The sequence below is a fragment of the Glandiceps talaboti genome, chromosome 12 (assembly GCF_964340395.1).
Source record: "Glandiceps talaboti chromosome 12, keGlaTala1.1, whole genome shotgun sequence".
Taxonomy (NCBI): domain Eukaryota; kingdom Metazoa; phylum Hemichordata; class Enteropneusta; family Spengelidae; genus Glandiceps; species Glandiceps talaboti.
In genome coordinates this window covers 4,736,588-4,759,260 of record NC_135560.1, presented here as the reverse complement: position 1 = coordinate 4,759,260, position 22,673 = coordinate 4,736,588, and the positions used below count along the sequence as shown (strand labels likewise).

Sequence of the window (22,673 nt, the reverse complement as noted above, 5' to 3'; positions counted from 1 at the left end):
CTTTTGAGAAATTCGCGCCGCCATTTTATCCGGATATGACGTCATTTTCGGTTTCCTTTAATTTTGTTTTGATTCACCTCAAAAATACGTATAAACCCCCGCACACAAATTGTTCAAATTACTCATGATAAATTGAAAATCTTTGGAATATATGGTGGCGTTTAAATAAATGCATCAGCCGTAAGTGGGGATGGTGACGTCAACCTCGGCTGTGTTCGGATATTACCGGATATTACGTTTCAGGCGATACCATTATTAGGCTTTAGCAAACAGGTCTTCGATTCTGAGTCACGCTGTCAAGTTCAGACAAGCTCGATCAATAGTATATATGTAAAACTACAAAAGAAACCCTTTGTGCAATGAAACCCTAGTTATCGATCTTAGTGTAGCAAATTTCCCAGGGTTTGTCACGATATCCGCCAACTGCATGCCATGGATCGAAGACTTCAATATACCTGAGACTTTGTATACCACATTACCAGTAAAGAAATAAGCCAGAACTATATTCACCACGGCCACAAGTCTTATGTTTTTCACTTCATATATAGTGATTTTTACACCAGACCCGTGACTATAATTTCTATAGTGAGCTGAGTTTTTACACATTGTGAAGACATGTCATATCGAAGTTTCACAATACAAAACCGAGGGACGTTGGGAATGGCATTGAAGCGTAACTTACCAGTTCCCAGTTTATATAATCACAAACAACTGTTTGGCACAGAGAAATGAAATAAATTACTAGTATTAGAGAGTGGGAGAAATTGACTTTGACAGCAATAAAATTAATTTCTTGGCGCAATCAAGAGGCAGTTGTAGTAGTAGTAGTAGTAGTAGTAGTAGTGGTGGTGGTGGTGGTGGTGGTGGTGGTGGTGGTGGTAGTACTAGTAGTAGTAGTAGTAGTAGTAGTAGCAGCAGCAGCAGCAGCTGTAGTAGTAGTAGTAGTAGTAGTAGTAGTAGTAGTAGTAGTAGTAGTAGTAGTAGTAGTAGAATAAGGATGCATGTACCACAAGTTTTCTTGGCGTGACTTTACAGGCAGTTTACATTGTTGTTGTTGTTGTTGTTGTTGTTGTTGTTAATAATAATGTTCTTATAAGTTTTCTCGTTTTTGGTAGCCTGTTTACTGCGCTGTCGAGATACATCGTTGGCATACATATACATATATATATATATATATATATATATATATATATATATATATATATATATATATATATATATATATATATATATATTGTTTTTTATAGTCCGTACAATCAAGTTGAAGTTGTTCATTTGGAAATTACCTTGGCAACATCAGACAACACGATTAGAAATATTGAGACATCATATCTGAACTCAACTTGAGATTGTTTTTAGAGCTGCAGAAGAACTTCAGTGAAGACTTTGTCGTGCTTTCGTAGATCATTTATAACATTCACTGGAGACTGATGTAATTGTAATGTAGATACATGTAAAGGTTGCTGTCTTTTCATTTTGCAATAAGGTACCTATCGTGACATAGACTGATGAAAACCAGGAGGGCGCCATAAAGCTCCAAAACCACTGTCCACCCAACTGCCATTTGCAGATGGGCATGCCCGAGTTCACGAATGTTTGATTATTACGTAACTCGACCGCTACAGTGTAATTGTTGCTAGGCAACTGCTGTTACCTTTAAACTTTGACTTTTCTAAAGGTTTCGTATTGTTGGACATAATTATCTTGGTACAAGATAAAAAGCCTCTTTCCATTACACTGTTACCCTTGAACCGATTCTACCACCCAACCCGAGAAAGCTTCGTTCTGCAATATTCGGAAGCCTATCTCTTATCATGACTATCTGTCTATTTGTGGAGGCACAGTTGTTAAAAAAACTATACTGTGTACCTGTTATCAGGAAAACAAATAAAGAACCTTGCACGTACTAGCCCGCAGACAGTGGTGGTCTGAGACGAGTTTTACCCTCCGGGCTTTATAATTACCCCTCCACTGTCTATGCTGCTGCTCACCATTGACAAATATTACAATGTAATCTAAGACAACGGTTGTTGCAGCTGACGCGTGTTTGTTTCAAATGCACCAAGTACCAAAAGTGAAAACCACAATAGTAGTAATAGTATAATAGTTATAAAACAATGGATTACAAAACGGAGTGCCTATTGACATAGTTATGTTATCAATGAGGTTTTGCCCCGTGGCGTATTTGGCGATTGGCACAATGTCTGAAATTTCTTCAAAAGAATTGACAGACCTTGTCCATTATGTACACTCGTACTCCTACACATATTTACTGTAAGATTCAAACCACGACTAAAATCCAATCTTGGGAGCGTTAAAAAAAACCCAGCTGTGTGCGGTGTAAGAAAATAATATGATCAGGTGTATACTAATCAGGCATACATTAATTGTTAGAGTAAAATGTACACTGTAATGCGAACTGAGTATTAAATACAGCGCTAAATTACTATGCGCTCACATGAAGGCACCTTTGACATGACCTTCTGCTACTATCTGCAGTAACAACAGAAATTCACTTTCGTTTTCCGTCACTGACAGTACGACTGAATCCAGATTAAAGTAACACTGCCAGAGATGTATACTGCTAATTGACTGCAACCATAAACACAACCGGATCCGATAATCGATAGGTCACCAAGTGGCAAAAAAAAATGACACTGACAGTAGACGTTCTGACAATCTTGCAAAATAAAGAATTGGCGAATTTCTCTGTATAGCTTTATTTCATTGACTGTAATTTGCAGCCGACATGCTTTGATATTTAATGGTAACTTCTTCTTTTTTCGAGACCTGGAGGTTATTGACTCCTGGATTGGTAGTTTCGGCCTTTAAAAATATATCGACCGGCGTCTAGTGCTTTGCCTGGACCTGACTGTATCACCAAATATGGCAAAAGTAAATACATTAAGTATACATTTCAACCAATCAGAGTGCGCGTCAGATGGTGATGTATCGATTTAGAGCTAGATCGTTTACTAGCTAGCGTGGTGTTGGTTTACCCGGCAAGCGGAGAAGGAACTCAGAGTAGAGGTGAGTCTTGAGAAATAATTCATTACTGATCGTAGTAATTAATTTCCCTTTATTCTTAGAACAAAATAACTGTTAACATGGAGGTGTGATGAGAACCGTTATACACAGTGAGGCAATTTTTAATCAAGAGATCGAGAACAATTGCGAAATTGTGGTCTACGTGCGCAGCTCTCTACCGTCAATGTACCGTTTGTACGTATTAATTTCTTTGGCCTGTGTTGTACCTTTGTAACCAGGCAACTGTCATTTTTCACTTTCAATGCAACTGTGTAGTTTAAACCGAATATCACAATTCGAAGGTGGGTTATCATAATATATGTTTTTGCAAACAAATGGCAAGTATATCTCTGTCACGTAAATGTGTTGCACGGTGAGAAACGTGTACCCTGTACATTTTTTATGAACAAATGACCCTGCGCCTCGGTTAAACTTTATCATCCATTCTAAACGTTAGAATACTAAACTTTGCAACTGATTCAACCCTGTGTTAAGAAGTAATGACAAAAGTCTCACATGCGGTGGAACTGGCACGAAACTCGTGTTTTTTTAATTGTCAGTGAAAGCTACCCACAAAGCTCAGATCTGTGACCTTCGTATTTATGATTTAGGTCATAGACATCATGCCGGTTCTCTGTTCCAGCTGTACAGTACGTACTATACTACTATTACTACTAGCGTTGTATCGGATTTGTTTTTGTTCCAACCATGTATGTAACGGTGAACTCCACACACAAACTAAGCTATAGTTCATTGACTACATCAGAATATGACAACTGGTGTTAATTCACTGCTACAGTATTGAAAAGAACCGGTTACTATAAAGGAACCTCCCTTTCAGTTTTATCGCCTATGTTAACGACGGTGACGCTGTCATCTGCACGTCCGCCGCTAGTGATGCCGCATTGACGGTGACCTTAACAAGGTCATTTCCGATTTCATGTAAATATCGCGTCATGAATTATGTACCTAATATGAAGGGCAAGTAAACATTAAAACTAAAAATGACAAACAACAATACATGAACATAAGAAAATCATAGACAAGTGGTGTGTGCTGAGGTAATGAATAATCAGCTGTCATAGCAACCGTATTTCACTATTTGAATTTTTTAGTGTTTTAAAAATAGAATACATAAATGCTGAACAAGGGCCTTTTGCATTCATCTTATTTTCTTTCTTAATAAGTATATCATAATGCATGAACAGTCTAACATAGTAATCTCTGGACTCTATCAACAATATGGACTCCCATTTGTTATCATGATGTCTTTGAGATAACCTGTCTGTCTGTTCCTCTATCAGTGTCAGCCTGTCTACAAGTCAAATTAATAACCTCATGGCTGGCAGAGCTTTTCAGTGGAAGAATAATAAACCTTGGAGTGCTTAGTTTAATGGCATTGTTCAAGGCAAAGTGATATGCTGATAGATTGTTATATTGTTATTTAGGTTTAGGCATCAATGGCAATGAAATATATTGTGTGTGTGTGTGTGTGTGTGTGTGTGTGTGTGTGTGTGTGTGTGTGTGTGTGTGTGTGTGTGTATCTATCTATATATATATTTATAATATATACATATCATGTTCACTGCTTGTATTTTGTTTTCTTACCTATAATGTGTTAGAGATATGAGCATGGCATGCCATCATTTACATGCAGGTCTGATAATAGAAAGAACTGATAAAAATGGTCAAAGTGACAAATTTATTTTGCTTAGGTAATGTTTCTTGACATTACAATAAATGGAATATCAATGACTTGCCAAATAAAGATGATCTTTTGATGAATATGAAAATCAGGTGTTAACATGTCAAAAACAAAACCCTGTAGTTTGTACTTGTATACTGCAGAACTTGGATTCTACAGTATGTCATTGTTTGAAGGTTATCTAATCATTAACATCACTGGTTTGTTATACGCTAGTAATATGTACATATCACAAACAACACAGGTATGGCTGACATGGCCATTTCACATGGTCTATTCTAGCTCTGTGTCCATGCATGTGTATATGAATATTTTGTGAGGTCTCACTTCCATACACGAATCCAATCTAATAATAGATGATAGTGGTGGCGGTGGTGATGGTGGTGGTGATGATGATGATGATGATGACTATAATGATGATGATGATGATGATGATGATGATGATGATGATGATGATGATGATGATGATGATGATGATGATGATGATGATGATGATGATGATGATAGTGGTGGTGGTGGTGGTGGTGGTGGTGATGATGATTATGATGGTGGTGGTGGTGGTGATGATGATGGTGGTGATGATGGTGGTGGTGGTGGTAGTGGTGTATGTGATGATGATGGTGGTGGTGGTGGTGATGATCGTGGTGATGATGGTGGTGGTGGTGGTGGTGGTAGTGGTGTATGTGATGATGATGATGGTGATGATGATAGTGGTGGTGATGATGATGATAGTGGTGGTGGTGGTGGTATTGATGATTGAGTTGCTGCTGCTGTCTTGATTCTTATAACCACTGACCATGGATTACTTTGAGATTACTGTTTACATTGTACACTTGACTGAGATGTACTACAAGTACAACAGAGATATAGGAGTCACAATGGTATCAATCATTAAACAAAGGTTAATAAAGTTGTCATTAGTATCTACAGCCATAGAGTCTGAGACTCACTGACCCCTTAACAATTACATATCAAGTACGCTTCAAAAAGTATAAGATAATAGCTAAATTAATTGGCAATTTAATTAGTTAGCAATTAGTTAATGAATGATGAAAATCTAATTTTAGATTCCCCCCCCCCCCCCCCCCAGCCCCGATCCTTATATGGCACACAAACCAGAAAGTGTTTGATGTATAACATTGGCATAACTATAGGGGAAACCTAGTTATTTGACATTTTCTTTTTACATTCAACCATACCTTTAGTTTGGAACCAAAATCAATTGTTTCTAAAACTTTGGTATATTTCATATACTTACTACCCTTAACAAAATCACCACTATTTTCAATAACAATGTCAAATTGTTATTTGGTCACCTTTACATAGAAATATACAATGCCTTTTTGTTGCTGAATAATAAAGAACTTGGGTAAGATTAATGTACCATGATGAAGCCCCAGTTGTATAACATGACAGTCACAAACCATTAGTGGTCCAAGTGCAACAAACCCGCTAATGGCTTGTCCCAGTAATGATTAGGGACCTGGTAGGATAGAGGTTGGAATGTGAATGCCTTAGTTAATCTTCTGCACTTAATGCAATGGATTGTATACTCCCCTTGGAGTTACGGAAGTATTAAAGGCAGTTGTGCCACTATAGGTATGTGTCAGGGGTAATAATTGTAAAGTGCTTTGACCTGGGAAAATACCTCAGTTATAATCATAATATGCAACAGAGTAGTAGAGTAATCAGATTTGTTATATAGTCAATATCTTCTGTATAAATATGGAATTCTTTGTGTCTTGTTCTGAAAAGTAACAACATGACATGTCCTGTTGTTTGTCTATACAAATAGTTAGAGATTTAAATTTGGAGCTATTCCAGTGAAATTCAATGTAGTATGTGCCTCAGAAAGAAAGTTTTAAACTTTTGTCGCTACTTTGTTCCACAAAACTCAAGTCCATTTATAAATAGAATACAAAATAATCCAGGAATGTGTCCATATCATTATCAAAATGACCACCAAATACTGTGTTTAACAGACACAGTATGTGAAAATAACAGTTTACGCATTCTTTGAAATTGAGACGGGGAACAATAGAACATTTTTTCATGATTTCAAAAGGACCAGAACAAGCTTTCATATGGCAATGGATTAAGCAGTTCAGGCTATTTTACATTTTCAAACAAATTATTTCCTAAGGTGCATTCTTTTTAAATGATAAATAACTAGTAACAATAAAGGTAAACTTAATAGCCAACTACTTGATACATGACACATGACATGTTAACACAAAACTCCTTGAAATGCATATTTGTAGCTCCAAGAATAAACATTGCTATTACCCATTTTAAGTGTCATTTGTTCAACAATTAACAGTCACTATTTTTATAATTTACAATATTCAATGACTTATTCAATTTCAATATTTCCTATTTATTTTCAGACCAACCATCTGCCTTTCTTTGTTTTGTTGCATCTATCACAGTTCAGGCCCCTTGAAATATCAACATGGCATTTGCAGGCAGGTTACTTTTTAACAAGTCAAGGAAAGTAGTGGTGGCAGGTGCTATTGGACTAGGTATCTGTTCGTCAGTCTACTTTAGTACCAGAGAACCACTCACAGCTACTCCTATGAGAGCTCACCGGCTGTACCCACCATCTGCTGATTACCCAGACTTACGCAAACACAATAATCACATGTCTAAATGTCTAACACCAGCTATCTATGCTAAACTGAGAGACAAGACAACACCTAGTGGTTACACTTTGGACCAGTGTATACAGACTGGAGTTGATAACCCAGGTCATCCATTCATCATGACGGTTGGCATGGTAGCAGGGGATGAAGAGAGCTATGAGGTAGGTTTATCAGTAGTTGTCATTAATACATCACATGAAAATCATTAAGGTCACAGTAAAGGTAGGTAGTAGAGGCCCAAAATGCCACATGATAAAAGTTTGTGAATTTTCTTCAACTTTAATTTATGGTTGTTAGAGAAAGCAAATGAAATAAGATTACCACTGCAGTGGTTTCCATAGTAACAATACTCAAAAAGTAGTCATGGAAATTTGTTGTGAAAGTGATAGCTAACTTTTTATTATTCATAGAATCACAGTTATGTTTAGTAATGTGTTTACTTTGCATACAAAGAAAACATGATACATGTATTAGGTTTTGTTACTCTCCACAAATTTGTCACTAAAAGATTGTAATGTGGAGGGTGGGGGGGTGGGGGGTGGAATGTATTGCATATGTGTAGATTTCATCAAAATATTGGTTTTCATAAATTTTGAAAATAAAATTGAATGTTTGACTCGGTACTTCCATACTTCAGTTGTTGTTTTCAAGAAGCTGGATTTCAACACATTCACACACAGGGGTAATTTAGATAACAACCAACCAACCAACCAAAATGAAGATATTCACACTGAAAAGTGAATTACCTCAATAATATGTTTGGGAACATATGAGTAAATTTATATATATATTAAAATAGGAAAAAAAACAAAAACAGGCTGCATTGTTTACTCAAATATGTAATGCAAATATGGAATTTGTTAAACAGACTTTATGCAACTTGAATAAAAGTTTTTTTTTTAGACGTTTTGTATTTTAATAATATCTACTCTTTTGATGTTTGTAATTTGTAACTGAAAAATCTGACATTTTACAAGTATAATACCTGAACTATTCTAGTTTGAGTTGCACTTTTAATTTCTTATCCAAATATAAAAAACACTTTTCTCCTGAAGAGTAAATGCCTGAGATTTTCACCACTAGAGGGGGTACTATCAATCCTGTGCCCACCACTAGAGGGTGATAAATCAAAATCAATGGTGTGTATTAACCACAATAATTCACTTCTTCTCTATTGTCTTTTATGTATAGGTGTTTGCTGATTTATTTGAACCAGTTATTAGTGATCGCCATGGAGGTTATGGTGTCAATGACAAACATCCTACTGACTTGGATCCCTCCAAAATCAGAGGTGGTATGTTTGATGAAAAGTATGTCCTTTCTTCAAGATGTCGTACAGGTCGTTGTATCCGTGGTTTGAGTCTTCCACCAGCATGTACACGAGCTGAAAGACGTGAAGTTGAAAGAGTGAGTGTATTTACATATAGACCCCTTTCCTCAGATGTTTAGGGTATGTCAATACTGTGTCATATTTACCAATTGGTTTGCAAACTTTGGAATCATTTCTGTATTTATATGCTAAGTAGAAGTAGCCTAGAATCCATGTGGATTGTTAAGGCAAAATTTAAATTCCCAATCCACATGGATTCCAGGCTAAAGTAGAAGTGGTATTGAACAAGGTCACCTGTGAACTAAGTTCATGGATGGTCCTAGTACGAAATATTTGGGTAATTAGCCATCTAAGACCATTCACAAAACATCGTTAAAACAGACAACCAAATAGTAATGAAGGATACCTGTATTACCACAGGCCCAGGGAGCCTAGGAACCATATTGTAAGATAAACAAACAAACAAAATAAAACACACAATTGAACTCAAAATACATGTGAGTAGATGAAAATACAATAAACACCTGAATCCTGTAAAGTTATCCTTATTTTAAGAATGTTCATAAAACATTGTTCAAACTATATCCCAATAGTTATTTAGCATACCTGTAGTAGTCTAGTTCCAATAGTTATGTAGCATACCTGTAGTAGTAGTCTAGTTCCAATATGATCCGTGTTACGATTTACACTACGTTTATCTTCACACATCACGTACGTCTAGTCAGTGTTGTTACTCTAGCACAGAAATCTGTGCTACCACGACAGCGTTCATGATGACGTTATTGTGTCCCCACGTGATTTTAGTTTCAGCATCCTAGAAAGGTCAACAGCTAAATTCCCACAATAGTCAAAACAGCAGTACCAAATGAATATTAATGAGCAGTTTTCTGAATTACAAGCAACAGCCTGTCAATTTGTGATGGATTACGACATGTGCCATTTACGCTTCGCCCAACATGGCGTTTAGCCACATTCAATGGCTAGAGTAACGACATTGACTAGACTTGATGTGCAGATAAATGTAGTGTAAATCATAACATGGATTGTATTGGAACTAGTCTAGTGTTACAGTACCTCTATATGGATATACAGACCTGTGTTACCATGCCTTCATGATAATTATGGTGTACATATATATGAACTGTTATATCTCCAGGTTGTAGTTGATGCTTTGAATGGCCTTACTGGTGATTTGAAAGGAAAGTATTACCCACTAAACAATATGACTGATGCTGAACAAGAGCAACTGATAGATGATCACTTCCTGTTTGATAAACCAGTATCTCCTCTCCTCACTGCTTCTGGTATGGCCCGTGACTGGCCTGATGCACGTGGTATCTGGTGAGTTCTCTCTCTTTTATTGTCATGGATACTGTATCGGCAGTAGATGTATACTTGACTTACTAGTAAACAATTAGTTTAAATTGAAGCATGTTACTTACTGGAGTACTAAAACTTCTGAATTTTGGTGAGATATTGTAATTAGGCCTTTAAAAAAAAGTTTGGTTCTGGTTATCTGACCCCACCTAGATTTTCACTGCTGACCCTAAACTTTTTTTTTTTAAGTATTTGAGAAAAAGTAAAATAAGATCATAAAAATCTTGAATTCTTGTGAGAAATAGTGGATGCGGAAATTGACATCAATTTAAAAAGACAATATAAAACTGTTCTTCCAATCTGTAATGGCTGTACAACATCTGATTGGAGGAAACCAATAACACCGAGACCACATGGAAAAACAATGGAAAATATGTAATAGACACTCACACATTAAAAATGTAAAAAAAAAAAAAATTAAAAAAAAAAAATCTACCTATCATAATCCCACCTATTCTAAAATTGAGCATAATCAGACACACATATTTTTTTAGGTCTTACCAACACATGTCAATTTCTACTTATTGTGCATTTGACATATGACAAGGACCACATACAATATCTATCTACATACAATGTAGTGCTATGCAGTACATGACAATAAACCGACATGGAAATTAAAATATTTTATTTGTAAAAGTACTTTGTAAAATGACGACTAAGAGTACATACTAACTGTGAAAATTGTGACTGGATCACCTATTTGGAACATAGAAGTAAAAACAAGAGAAATGAATTGAAAAAGATTTGATTCTTAATACTGGACGTTAGTTTTAATAACATGTTTTTGATATGATGACCAGATGTAGAAAATTCAGTATTTTATGTGATTATACCACATATAAACATATTTAACATGTAATTACACCATATTATATATATATATATATATATATATTTTAAAGGGTTGAATAGAAACTTGTCATGATTGTCTCAGTGATGTTTTACGTATGTCTCATAGTTACACTTCTGATCAATATTTCAGGCATAACGATAAAAAGAATTTCCTTGTGTGGGTCAATGAAGAAGATCATACACGTCTCATTTCTATGGAAAAAGGAGGCAACATGAGGGGTGTCTTTGAACGCTTCTGTAATGGATTGAACAAGGTAAGAATATATGTGTTGATAGTGTTGAATTATGTGAAATGAAATGACTTCAAGTGCTATGGGGAGTAAATACTGTAATTATAAAACTCAGTCAACTTGACCAAGAATCTGGTAATGGTATAACAAAAAAGTCCTCTAACATATATGGGTCTACTTTTTGTCTAAAATATCCCTAAACATAGGGCTGATAAATATGTATACCATAGTATTACGTGCTTCAAATTCTTGAGTGAAAGGAAACTTCACCTTCAAAAAGTCACAGAAACTGTGTCTGCTGAACATATATAGTAAGGTTCCCTGTTAATGACCTTTATCGTGCCCCAAACAGACAAAATATTGTTATTATTCGATGAGTCTGCCATGTGTACCTTAGTCATGTGTTTGTTTGTCAACGTACTTAGAAATGGATAGATGTTTGATATTTGGGTATGCCTATCTAAAATTTATCTGAGTACATAAGGATTGCTAATCACAAATCACCATGAAATAAGATATTCAATCATCACTAAATTTAATTCACCATCACACGTGTGCTTTAGTACCACCAGGACAATATGATGGCAGATAAGTTCAATTTTATAGCATGTGTTTCAGTATTACTGGCACATATCTTTTGGTAGACAGTTTCATTCTAATATAAACTTCCGTGCCACAACAGAGTTTCAATACACTATGGCACACATTCTTCAGAATCACTTGCACAATATCATGACATACTTAACACTTATACCATGCCCAAGCCAAGTTGAACAAAAAAATATGGAATTTAAAACTCTGGTTGTTCTATGTCACGACAACATGCATCTGTGTCACAGCAACACGTGTCTGGCTATGTCACTCGTTCTGCTGTGTTCAAAATATGAGTCTGAATGTTCAAAATTGCCATTACTTTCCATGATTTTTCTTTGATACTGTTGCCACTGATATAATTATGTTATTCTCTAATATTTTCCTTCATACAGACGAAAACAACTCGTGACCCCCTTAGGTCATCATGAGTATTTTCCTTGGCTGAACAAAGACAAAAATATTGGGGAATAACACCTTATTATTACCTTACTATGAGTCTATGACTGAGGACACTAGTAGATGTCTATTATGACACAAGTGTTTTATAATACTTCATTTCAGAAATGTATTCTTTCCATAAAAGGAAATCACAAGTTGGACTACCTTTCTACATTAATGGTGCCTTAGGAAACTAGTGCCCTCTATATGCAAATTGAGGTCACTACGGGTCACTTGTCCATACCCTGTTACACAATCTGAGCCAATGACTGAGACTGTATGAAAATGATGTGTTATGACCAGTTTAAACATATTTTGTCATTTGTTTTCAGGTCGAAAGTCTTATTGCCGAGAAAGGTTGGGAATTCATGTGGAATGAACATCTTGGATATGTCCTGACATGCCCATCTAATTTAGGTACAGGTCTTCGTGCTGGAGTACATATCAAGTTGCCTAACCTTGCCAAGGTAAGTACTTGGTTGCTAAAGTTTACAGATTACCTGGATTCCTATGTCGGAGCTTAAAACTAGCTCCAAAAGACATCAAAATCAAGTCACACTTTACATTATACTCCAGTCTATTATCCTATACTTGAATATGGATACTGTGGCTGGGACCCACATACAGAGATACAAATGAATTTAACGTTGAATTGATTCAGAGACAAGCTGCACACTTTGTTTTTCTATACTACACCAAAACTGACAGAGTTTTACCTGGTCTATGGATGATGATTGACTGCCATAACTTTTACCTCAGCAATTTTACCTATTTAGAATATTTTCTTTTAATTATTTTCTCAGCATGCGCAATTTGAGAAGATTCTTCTAGGTCTACGTCTTCAGAAGCGTGGTACAGGTGGTGTTGATACTGCAGCTACTGGTGGTACATTTGATATCTCTAATTTGGACCGTCTTGGCAAATCAGAGGTAATGTGCCAAATATGGCATTGTACTCCTCCATAATTACACAACCATTCAAGCTCTTAATTCAGTGCTTACTTCTGTGTTAACTAGTGGTGGGTCTTTGAAGTATTCTTTGACATGGCTGACAAGAGACGACTAAGCACTCATCAAAATGAGTAGTGACTTCTAATACTGAATACAGGGTTTCACACTTGGTGTGCACTAACACTTAACAGATACAACATAACTGCACAAGCAAATTGGGTTTTAGTGCAGCAGAAAAGATTGCTAGTACAAGAGCAAATACCCTGAGTACACCACACTGGCACTTATGCAAATACCAAGACAGACACCCAGACACAAACACACACCTATGTAAGTTATCACCATACAGAATATGATACATCAATCATTACTACAATTTTTTAATTCGTGAATATTTCTGTTCTTCAGGTACAACTGGTACAGACCGTCATTGATGGTTTAGACTTATTGATCAAAATGGAAAAAGAACTTGAAAAAGGCAAATCCATCAATCATCTAATTCCAAAGTAATTTACAAGCAGTCAAGATCCTAGAAACCAATGCTAGAATGTTTTTGCTTATCTGTGTGATGTCTACTATGATTGTACTAGAGGTGAATTGAAGGGGCCGCTTTGCCAAAATGACCACCACTATTATCCACATTCGTAGTCTTATGTAGTATTAACATAAATACGGTGGAACTTTTCCAAAAAAATCTCATAAAATTTACAACAGAATAGAAAATATTGTCATCGTTGTTCAATTTTATCATCTGACTATGAAGCTTTTATGATTTTTCATTTTTGGGGATAATATTTTATCATTTGCTGTGCTTCGTTTGGTGTGATATTAGTTGGTTTGATGTGATAAAATTGCCAATTCGGTACTTAATACATTGCAACAATAAAGCTGTATTTTGATGTAAGTGATTCAAGAATAGCTGTACTTTCAGAAGACCAACAAGCAGGGACCATAGAACACTATCACCTAGCAAAGTTAGGACCATAGACTTACAACATATCACTGACACTGAAAACATGATATGGTCACTATAACAACAGTAACCATGACAACAGTATTAATATCAGATCATGTTTTGAATATTAATGTCACTTGATGGAAAGCCCATTTTGCTAACTTATTTCTGATTATGATTACCATGGTAACAGTAAAATCAGTAGAAAAGAGCATGTCAGGAATGATGAACAATTTTGCTGACTTTGATATTTCTGGTTGTAATCATTTTAAATGTACGATCTAAATAAAGGGAAATGATTTATTACAGAAATTGAATTGCATCTTGTGTTCCTTTTTCACAAAGTAAAATACCTTTTTAAGCTGTAAATATAACATATTGTTGAGAGAGCTGGTTGTTTAGCAGATAACATTTAAGTATGAAAATTGTTGAAATACAAGAACCTACCTAGTACATATTTTTTTATGTGTGAAAGACACTTCAGGATATGAGCCATAGGGGTCTCATAGGAAGAGTCAATGCTGCAAATGGAATGTTTTTGAAAATGCATTGTACAATGTACAATGTCTAATTATTGGTATTCTAACAATTTTCAGTGAATATATTGTAGTAGTCTGATCGAAAATTGATACTCAAGTTATAGTCCTGCCTGCAGATGGATTAATTCGGGACTCGATCACTTCCTGTACACCGTCTGCAAGCAGGACTACTCCAGTTAATACAGGTTCAAAATCAAGCTTTTCTCTCTACGGATAAACATTGACCATCTTTTCAAGTAATTGGCTAACTTTTTAGTGAATATATCTTTCATTACTTGACAAAAAAAAATTGTCCTAGTTGCAGCTCGTGCAGGTTTTAAAGGAATGATCATATATACCAACCAAACGAGTTGTAAATTTTCACAAAAATCCCTACACACAAGTTACTATACTCCTTAGCCTGGAATCCATGTAGAATGGAATTTTAACTTTTGCTTAAACTGGAAAGTAAAATTTAAAATCCTAATCCGCATCTAGTTACTCCTATACTTTAGTAGAAATATTTCTGAAGTCATGATGAGTAAAACTAAGGTGGAAATCCCTGGGCTGGAAATCTGTCTTTATTATTTGTGAATGTATTATTGTACACGAAATGAATATCAGAAGATTGATTTTTTTTTCTTTTTTTATGGTACATGGTGTTCCCGATGCAATCATATTTGAAACTAGTAATAGTATCAGGGACCGAAGTGTAAAGTATGAAGTGTGAAGTGTGAACTATGAAGTGGGAAGTGGGAAGTGGGAAGTGTGAAATCCTAATAGGCTTTCGTAGGGACCCGGGATCAGGGATTTTCAATTCCACAGTGCTAAAGCGTCCCATAAAAACAAGAACAAGAACATACAGAAGACATCAACACTTACAAAATAAAAAACATCAACCAAATAAATTATTATTTATTCTATAGCCGTAGTATAAGTAAGATAGACCACAGGGGCACGTGTTATTGCTTAGGTTGCCGTTTTCTTAGGAAAATATCGTACGATTCTATACGAATCCTGCTGCTACAAATGTATCAATCTTCTTATACTAGTACTAGTAGTAGAAATATTATATTATCTTTTCTCTATACAGATAGGAGTATATAGTCAAAAAGTTGTTATATTTAGTCTGTAGACCTGGTAAACAAACAATCTATGAAATATTACACGCCCCTATGAGATAGACAACGAGTTCGGTAGGGTTATGTGCCAAAAACTCGGGGCTACGTCCCCCTCGTTTATTGGCACATGTAACTCTCCCGAGCTATCAGTATCACTTTAGATTATTTTGAAAAACAAGACGTAAAGACGTCACGCCTCCAAATATAGTATATGCGTGATATGAGCATGCTCTAATGAAACACATTGTTGCGATATCGCCCTACTTCAACCAATCACACAAAGCACTGGGGACGAGTACTGGCGCGAAATGCAACGATCGTCATGACACTTGTGACGTATTACGCACGACGTAAAGGAGAACATAACTTAGCTCGAGCTCGACAGCCAGCAGAGAGTATCGATTCTTCATTGAGCTATTGCACGTATTCCGAAATTTTTCATTTCTACACATTTATCGCAAATTTTATGACTGAAAGACTATTCGAAAAGGTAAGCCATTTTTGAATCTTATGATTGTCTATAATGTGTTTACCGATTTTTATCTGAAAGTGGCGGACTCGAAATTTTTTCTGTGTGTTTGTTTGTCGTCTGCTTGAATTGCGATTTGTCAGTGTTTTTTTTCGTTGATATCGAATATGAAATTTACCATAAAAGTATGAAAGTTAGCTTTACACTCTGCTCTGGACAACTAATTTTAGGAGTGAATTGCTTTTATGATTACCAGTTATTGTATCCGGACTCCCTGAGACACATAATCTCTAATTTGGAAGTGTTGATTTTCAAAATGCAAGTTTGATATTGATAAGACTAAGAGATTATCCTAATACAACGTTACAACATTGTACGTTGATGAATAGTTTGAAATTATGAAATGTTAATGGTTCATCAGCACTACATTTTCGGCAATGAAAGTGTAACTAAGTAAGTTATGAATAAAACAGCACGGCCATGGGCAGTGTGCCCTGCGAAAGTCTGATTTAGAAACGGTCAGACATCGTCATCATTCTAAAATTATTTATAGTCGGCACAATTCTGCTCATGGTTCCATGATGATATCAGACACAATCTCCTGTTTCTTTTGTAGCATCATTTGGTCAATTGCATTTGTCATTAACAATTTGTGGTGTTTGGAGATGTGTTGAACGTTGGGCGTAGAATCGTGTCTTCGGGAGTAATCATTGTGAATCCAAATAATTGGTTCTAATTACATTGTAGCCCTGATGTGTTCAAGACATTTCACCGCAGTATTTCTATTTGACACTGTCGGTTGCTCCATGATTCCACCTTTGTGTCATGTGTGTTTGGCTTTGGCCAGTTACTTTAACTCAAAAATTTTGGCGCCAAAACGAAAACGAACTGAGCTACAGTCTAGTACATAGTTACTATTTCTTGGAAATAATAGTGTAACTGTAAATACTAAATATGATATCCCGGGAATAACACAATAAATTATACAACTATGATTTTTGGCGCCGGAAAATGACTCTCCCTACAACTGATAAATGAATTAGTAACGTTGATTTCAGATTTATACAGACAAAAAATGGAAACTCAAAGGTACAAGTTCATAGTAAATATTTTTGAAATTAATTTCAAACGCAAATATAAATACATATTAATATATTTCAAATGTTACCCTGAGTGCCTGATCAATCTAAAATTCTGTCGCTCTTAATCTTGTTACGTAAAAGATAGTCAACGAGTTCGGGAGGGTTATGTGCCAATAAACGAGGCGCGTAGTCTCCGAGTTTTTGGCCAAGGCGATCTAGCTAGTATAATTTGTAATAAATGTATGTCCCCCGTCCAACATCTCAAAATATTTAGGCACGTTTTAGCTCACCAATAACAGAAATAAAATGTAAATAAAAATTGTATATAAGTCCTAAAAAAATTGTTTGGTTCCGATTACGCTCAATTTTGGAATAGGTGGGGTAGGTAGATTATTTTTGTTTTTCATGTGTGAGTGTTTAGTTCAGGTACTACATGTATATATAGCTAGTACTAGTAGTAGTTGTGTTTTCCGTTGTTTTCCATATGGTTTCTCTGTGTTATCGGTTTGTTCTCATCAGATGTACAGCCATTACAGACTGGTTTTATATTGTCCATTTAAGTTGATATAAGTTGAAATAACATGGTTGACTTTCCATTTCCTCACGAGACGTCACAATTTTCGCAATTTTCTTCTTTTTTTTCTTTTGATTACGTAAAAAAAGGTTTAGGGTCTGCAGTGAAAAACTAGGTGTGGGGTTGGGTAACCGGAACCAAACATTTTTTGAACTAAATACACTTATTTTTGTTTTTCCAGACATCAAGTGCACATTTCTCGTATTGCATCACTGTTTGAACAGTCAAGATGAGGTGTTTTACACATCTAGCCATTTGCATCGTGGTTGTTTTGATGCTTAGTCAACAGACCAACAGTCAGACAGGTGGCACTGATTCTGGTGGTGTCACTGCAGTTACAGAAGCTGGCACTACTGGTGTAGATTGGACAATTGGTGCAGGTAATTTAGGATTAATGTCATCTAAAGGTTTCAAATCCATACCCAGTTACACATATATAAACTTGTAGTTGTTAGCATATTCATACTAGTGGAAAAGTTAGTCATGGCAAAGTCATTCAAATTGTCTTCAAAATGTGTATTACTTTTTCCCAATACACTTTATTTATTATGAAACTGTAGTGGAGTTCATAATCTATGCCTTTGTATTTTGTAGCAAGAGTGCAAGACCATAATTTTTATAAAGCCAAGTAATTTCTTAGCTGTGAATCATTTCAAGTATACAAGTCGTTGAATATGCATGTCATGTTCATGATATTGTAATACTGAACAAACACTTAATTCCCAGACTAATTTGTTTTGTTTCTTTCTTTTTTTTCTCACACATGCAGCTACAGATGCTCCGGCTGAGGGTGAACCTGAGGGTGAGGGTGAGGGTGAGCCTGAGGGTGGGGATATAACTACCCTTGAAGCAAGTAAAGATGCTGCCAATTTATCGTTCCAAATGAATGTTGTGTTACTTTTAATTGGTACTTTAATAACACAATCTCTCATTAGATTCTAATCTACACACCCTCAACTGCAACCCTATGAAATGGATCAAAGTGACTTATTTATTTCGCGTATTTCAAGTGACATTGCTTGGACCATTGAAACTACTTCAAATACAGAACATTTGTTGATTGTACAGTGTGGTTTAATGATGGAATGTCTGCTACAATGATTCAAGATTTAGTATCTAGTGAATGTGTTGGGTTGATCCACTCCAATAATCTTAAAGTTAATATTTACTTCTGTATTCCCTGTAGCTACAGTTACAGTTCAATTTTTCTGTATCATCAGATAGTGAAAGCCATAGATGACAACCAAGTGTTATTTTTGGGGTGATGTGGCCTGAAAGTAGATGATACCACAGTAGTAAACCTACACAACAAGCAGTACAATCCTGATAAATAATCACTACAATAGTAACTGTATGTGTTTCACACTGAAATGAATAAAGTCAACCATGTTATTTTCAGGTTATTGCTTTTAGTCCGTGTGTGTGTGTGTGTGTGTGTGTGTGTGTGATTTTAGGAGTGTCTGTATAGGGTGACATGTAACATAAATGAGTTGATTGCAAAAATTATAGGTTTGTACTTTTACCAATTGAGATATAAATATCAGGCCAAGTAAGGGGCAAGGTCAATATTTTAATGTAGGACGAAAAACTAAACTAAATTCTTTAATTAGACCTCAGATCCCCTACCCAACCTCTGGCCAAAATTGAAAGTCGTTTCAGACAATAAAATTTCAAATCAGTGTGAAGTATGTAGAGGGAAAAATCTAGCTATCATTACTATTGACACACTTTAATATATTTTAGTGTAATACTCTTATCTCTGCAAAAATTCTTGCATTTCTTGATTTGACATTTTATTATAAATATTTGTATTTGGAGATATAAGACAATGTGAACTAAAGTGGTTTCTCTCCCCCCCCCCCCAAATAAAAAACAAAATTGCTTTTATCCTACTGAATTGATCTCGTAAATGTAAAATCCAGACTGGCGTATTCTTGCAGGTACACAGGCTCGCCTGCCAAATAGCGCCCCCAGTGTCTAAAATTACTATGCTTTCTTTTTTTGACAACTGGGCTTTATGGACTAATACCGGGTGTACTCCTTCAACTTGATCTATCACACGTTGACAATGTCAATATCCATCTCGAATCTTTCGTGAGCATGAAAACAAGTTGTATTATATCTGGGTTTCACTATTTTTAGTAGAGCGTTTTTACGTTAACGCCAACCTGAGTGTGGCCTGTCGAATGGAATTTTAAAAACATACATCCAGCGATTTCGCATTTATTCGATGAGTTCATTTTTTTACGAGTTGTAATTCCAACGTAATGTTTAAAATTTGGCCTCGGGCTGTATATGTGCCATTGGAGTTGCAACGTTGATCGTCATGAAATGTACATTTACAGAGAATGAACTCGACATTTCACAAATATTTACACACACAATATCTCGCGTGTATATATTACTGTGGAAAGCCAGCTCTCGGCTTACTATGGTAGACACAAACTAAAATATTGTTTTGTTTTGTTTTTCAATTTGGTAGATCACACATGTACAAGTGGATGAGAGTGATTGATAGTGGTGCCTTGGTTGAGTGAATTTAATCACCATATACATAAATTAAGTATTTTAAACATTGTAAGCTAGTAACGAGTTTGTGTCTATCTTAATAAAAAGCTGACTCGCCGTATAGTCGTACATTCCATAAAGGTTTGATACGAGGGGGGGGAGGGGCATTATAAAGTCTGCACATGAATTCAAACTTATTTTAACTTTTACTAGTTTATTACAAATCCTACCAATGTAGTCTAGCGGTGTGTTAAGATGTTTGCCGTGAGATGAAGAACGCAGGATATTTCAGATATGGCACTGAGTTATATGTAAACATGGGTAGCGGTAGAGAGGGACAGACATAGAAAGCGAAACAGGGGGGGGGGGAGGATGGGGAGATTATACATGCTTTTGTAACACTGTTCTGTATTGGTTTGTAAATGTATGGTAGCTTGAAAAGAGTTGAATTTAGTGTTTCCTACAAGTAGTATAGTGACAAATAGAATCAAAATACAACAAAAATAGATTAGAAACAGACACTACCCTCTTCTGTCATCGAGTCGCCTTCGACATATTCATTCAAGACAAGACTATTAAAGAGATCACTTAAATCAGTAGTATTTATATCTTAAACCCTTGAACCCCATTGGCGTGAGACCCATGAGGAGGCGGTGTCAATTATTTACCCAGATCCAAATCCAGATCCACTGAGATAACACTTTAATGATCATAATAGGTTGTGAGTAAATTTATTTGTTTTGTTTTTAATTTGTTTGTTTTTAAATTTCTTTCCAACTCCACAAAGGTAATAAACCACAAAGTAAATTCCACACAAGGTGTTTGTTTACTTATATTAGTTACCATCATGACGCACCCACATAAGACGTATGCGAGAATTTCGGAAATCCAACGGACACCTACAGTGTGGAATGAATTTCTGCCTTCAACGACATAAAACAGTGTACTTTGAAACAATCTAAAGCTTAGAGTTATTTTTAGAGTTATTGTAACTCATGTTGTACGTGAATACGTGTGAAAATGATAGGAAATGGTGAAACGTAGGCGTGAACTAATGTCAGCAGTTGTTGGAATAGAATTATTTGAATGTATAGACTCTACTTAAGTTAAAGGATGAAATATTAACCAGTTAATATTTGACAAGATCTGTATGAGTCATAGTACAGAGTTTATCCTTGTTGTACGAAGGTGTATTCAAATGTCCGTTACGTTCTCCTCGTAAAATTCACGTTCTCTTACTCCAGGTACAATCCGTACCAACACACTACCAGTTCAAGGTATGAAGATATGCAGCGAACACTACTACGCCATGGAAGGAGGATCTTTCATAAGTGTCTGCTATCACTGTGGGGTTTGACTTGTGTGCTGACCGTGCTCATTACATATCATTACTTTACCCACTACAACACCCTGATACAGCTACCAAGTGTATCAAAACACTGGCAACAAGTAGTAGGCTATGCTACAGGTGAGTCAGCCTGGCTATCAGGGAATTTACAGCCACATCCGGAACCAATTGTACCCAATATCGCACACTTCATTTGGTTTACCTGCCATGAATTCCGATTTGATCACCTTATACCAATCTTAAGTGCATATTATATAATGAAAGCTGATCGAATTATGTTTCACACGGACTGTGAACCTAACGGTCGGTGGTGGAACGAGGTCAAAACAATACCGGTGTTAGAAATAAGATATCGGAAACGAGATGCACGTGTTTTCAATTCTACATTGAACAGAGATTTTCCTGAACATTCAGCCGATATCGCAAGGTTAGAGATATTGTTAGAAATGGGCGGAGTCTATCTAGACACTGACGTTGTTGTTGTCGGTTCTCTTGACCCTCTCAGACACTACGAGTTTGTCATCGGACAACCTGCTGGCTATATATTCAACAACGGAGTTATAATAGCGACCAATACCTCAGTTTTTCTCAGGAAATTCTACGAAAGTTACGTTGACTATTATGGGGATTGCTATGCATGCAACTCTGGGAAAATACCGTTAAAACTTGCCAATGAGTACAGCGACTTTGTTCACGTAGAACACGAGAAAGTGGTTGAGTGGAACCACGAGATTCTGTTCTTTGGAAAGTATCCTTGGTTTGAGAATAGATACACTGTCCAAGTATGGATTAGGGCGTACCTGGGACGTTGGCCTGATAAACTATTCACAGACGAAAATATACGCGATATGGATACGGCACTTGGCGAGATATATCGGTATATATACTTTGGTTCACGAGAATGTGTTCCTAGATCCAAGTCGATTCCGAAATTGAGACAATTTACATAG

General features: G+C 36.0%; 3 protein-coding genes across 3 annotated transcripts; all 3 read left to right on the top strand.

Annotated features, from left to right (window-relative positions):
* Positions 1 to 2,948: 2,948 nt before the first annotated feature.
* On the top strand, positions 2,949 to 14,392 carry LOC144443215 (creatine kinase U-type, mitochondrial-like). Its single transcript, XM_078132625.1, has 8 exons — positions 2,949 to 3,030; positions 7,120 to 7,535; positions 8,566 to 8,781; positions 9,861 to 10,045; positions 11,067 to 11,190; positions 12,531 to 12,665; positions 13,002 to 13,127; positions 13,557 to 14,392. Exons 2-8 carry the CDS (start codon positions 7,185 to 7,187, stop codon positions 13,656 to 13,658), a joined length of 1,239 nt encoding a protein of 412 aa, XP_077988751.1. The 5' UTR covers positions 2,949 to 3,030; positions 7,120 to 7,184; the 3' UTR covers positions 13,659 to 14,392.
* Positions 14,393 to 16,085: 1,693 nt separating this feature from the next.
* LOC144443716 (uncharacterized) lies at positions 16,086 to 19,261 on the top strand. Its single transcript, XM_078133256.1, has 3 exons — positions 16,086 to 16,232; positions 18,049 to 18,247; positions 18,637 to 19,261. Exons 2-3 carry the CDS (start codon positions 18,097 to 18,099, stop codon positions 18,807 to 18,809), a joined length of 324 nt encoding a protein of 107 aa, XP_077989382.1. The 5' UTR covers positions 16,086 to 16,232; positions 18,049 to 18,096; the 3' UTR covers positions 18,810 to 19,261.
* A 2,401-nt stretch (positions 19,262 to 21,662) lies between these two features.
* Positions 21,663 to 22,673, top strand: LOC144443632 (uncharacterized). Its single transcript, XM_078133175.1, has one exon. It carries the CDS (start codon positions 21,663 to 21,665, stop codon positions 22,671 to 22,673), a length of 1,011 nt encoding a protein of 336 aa, XP_077989301.1.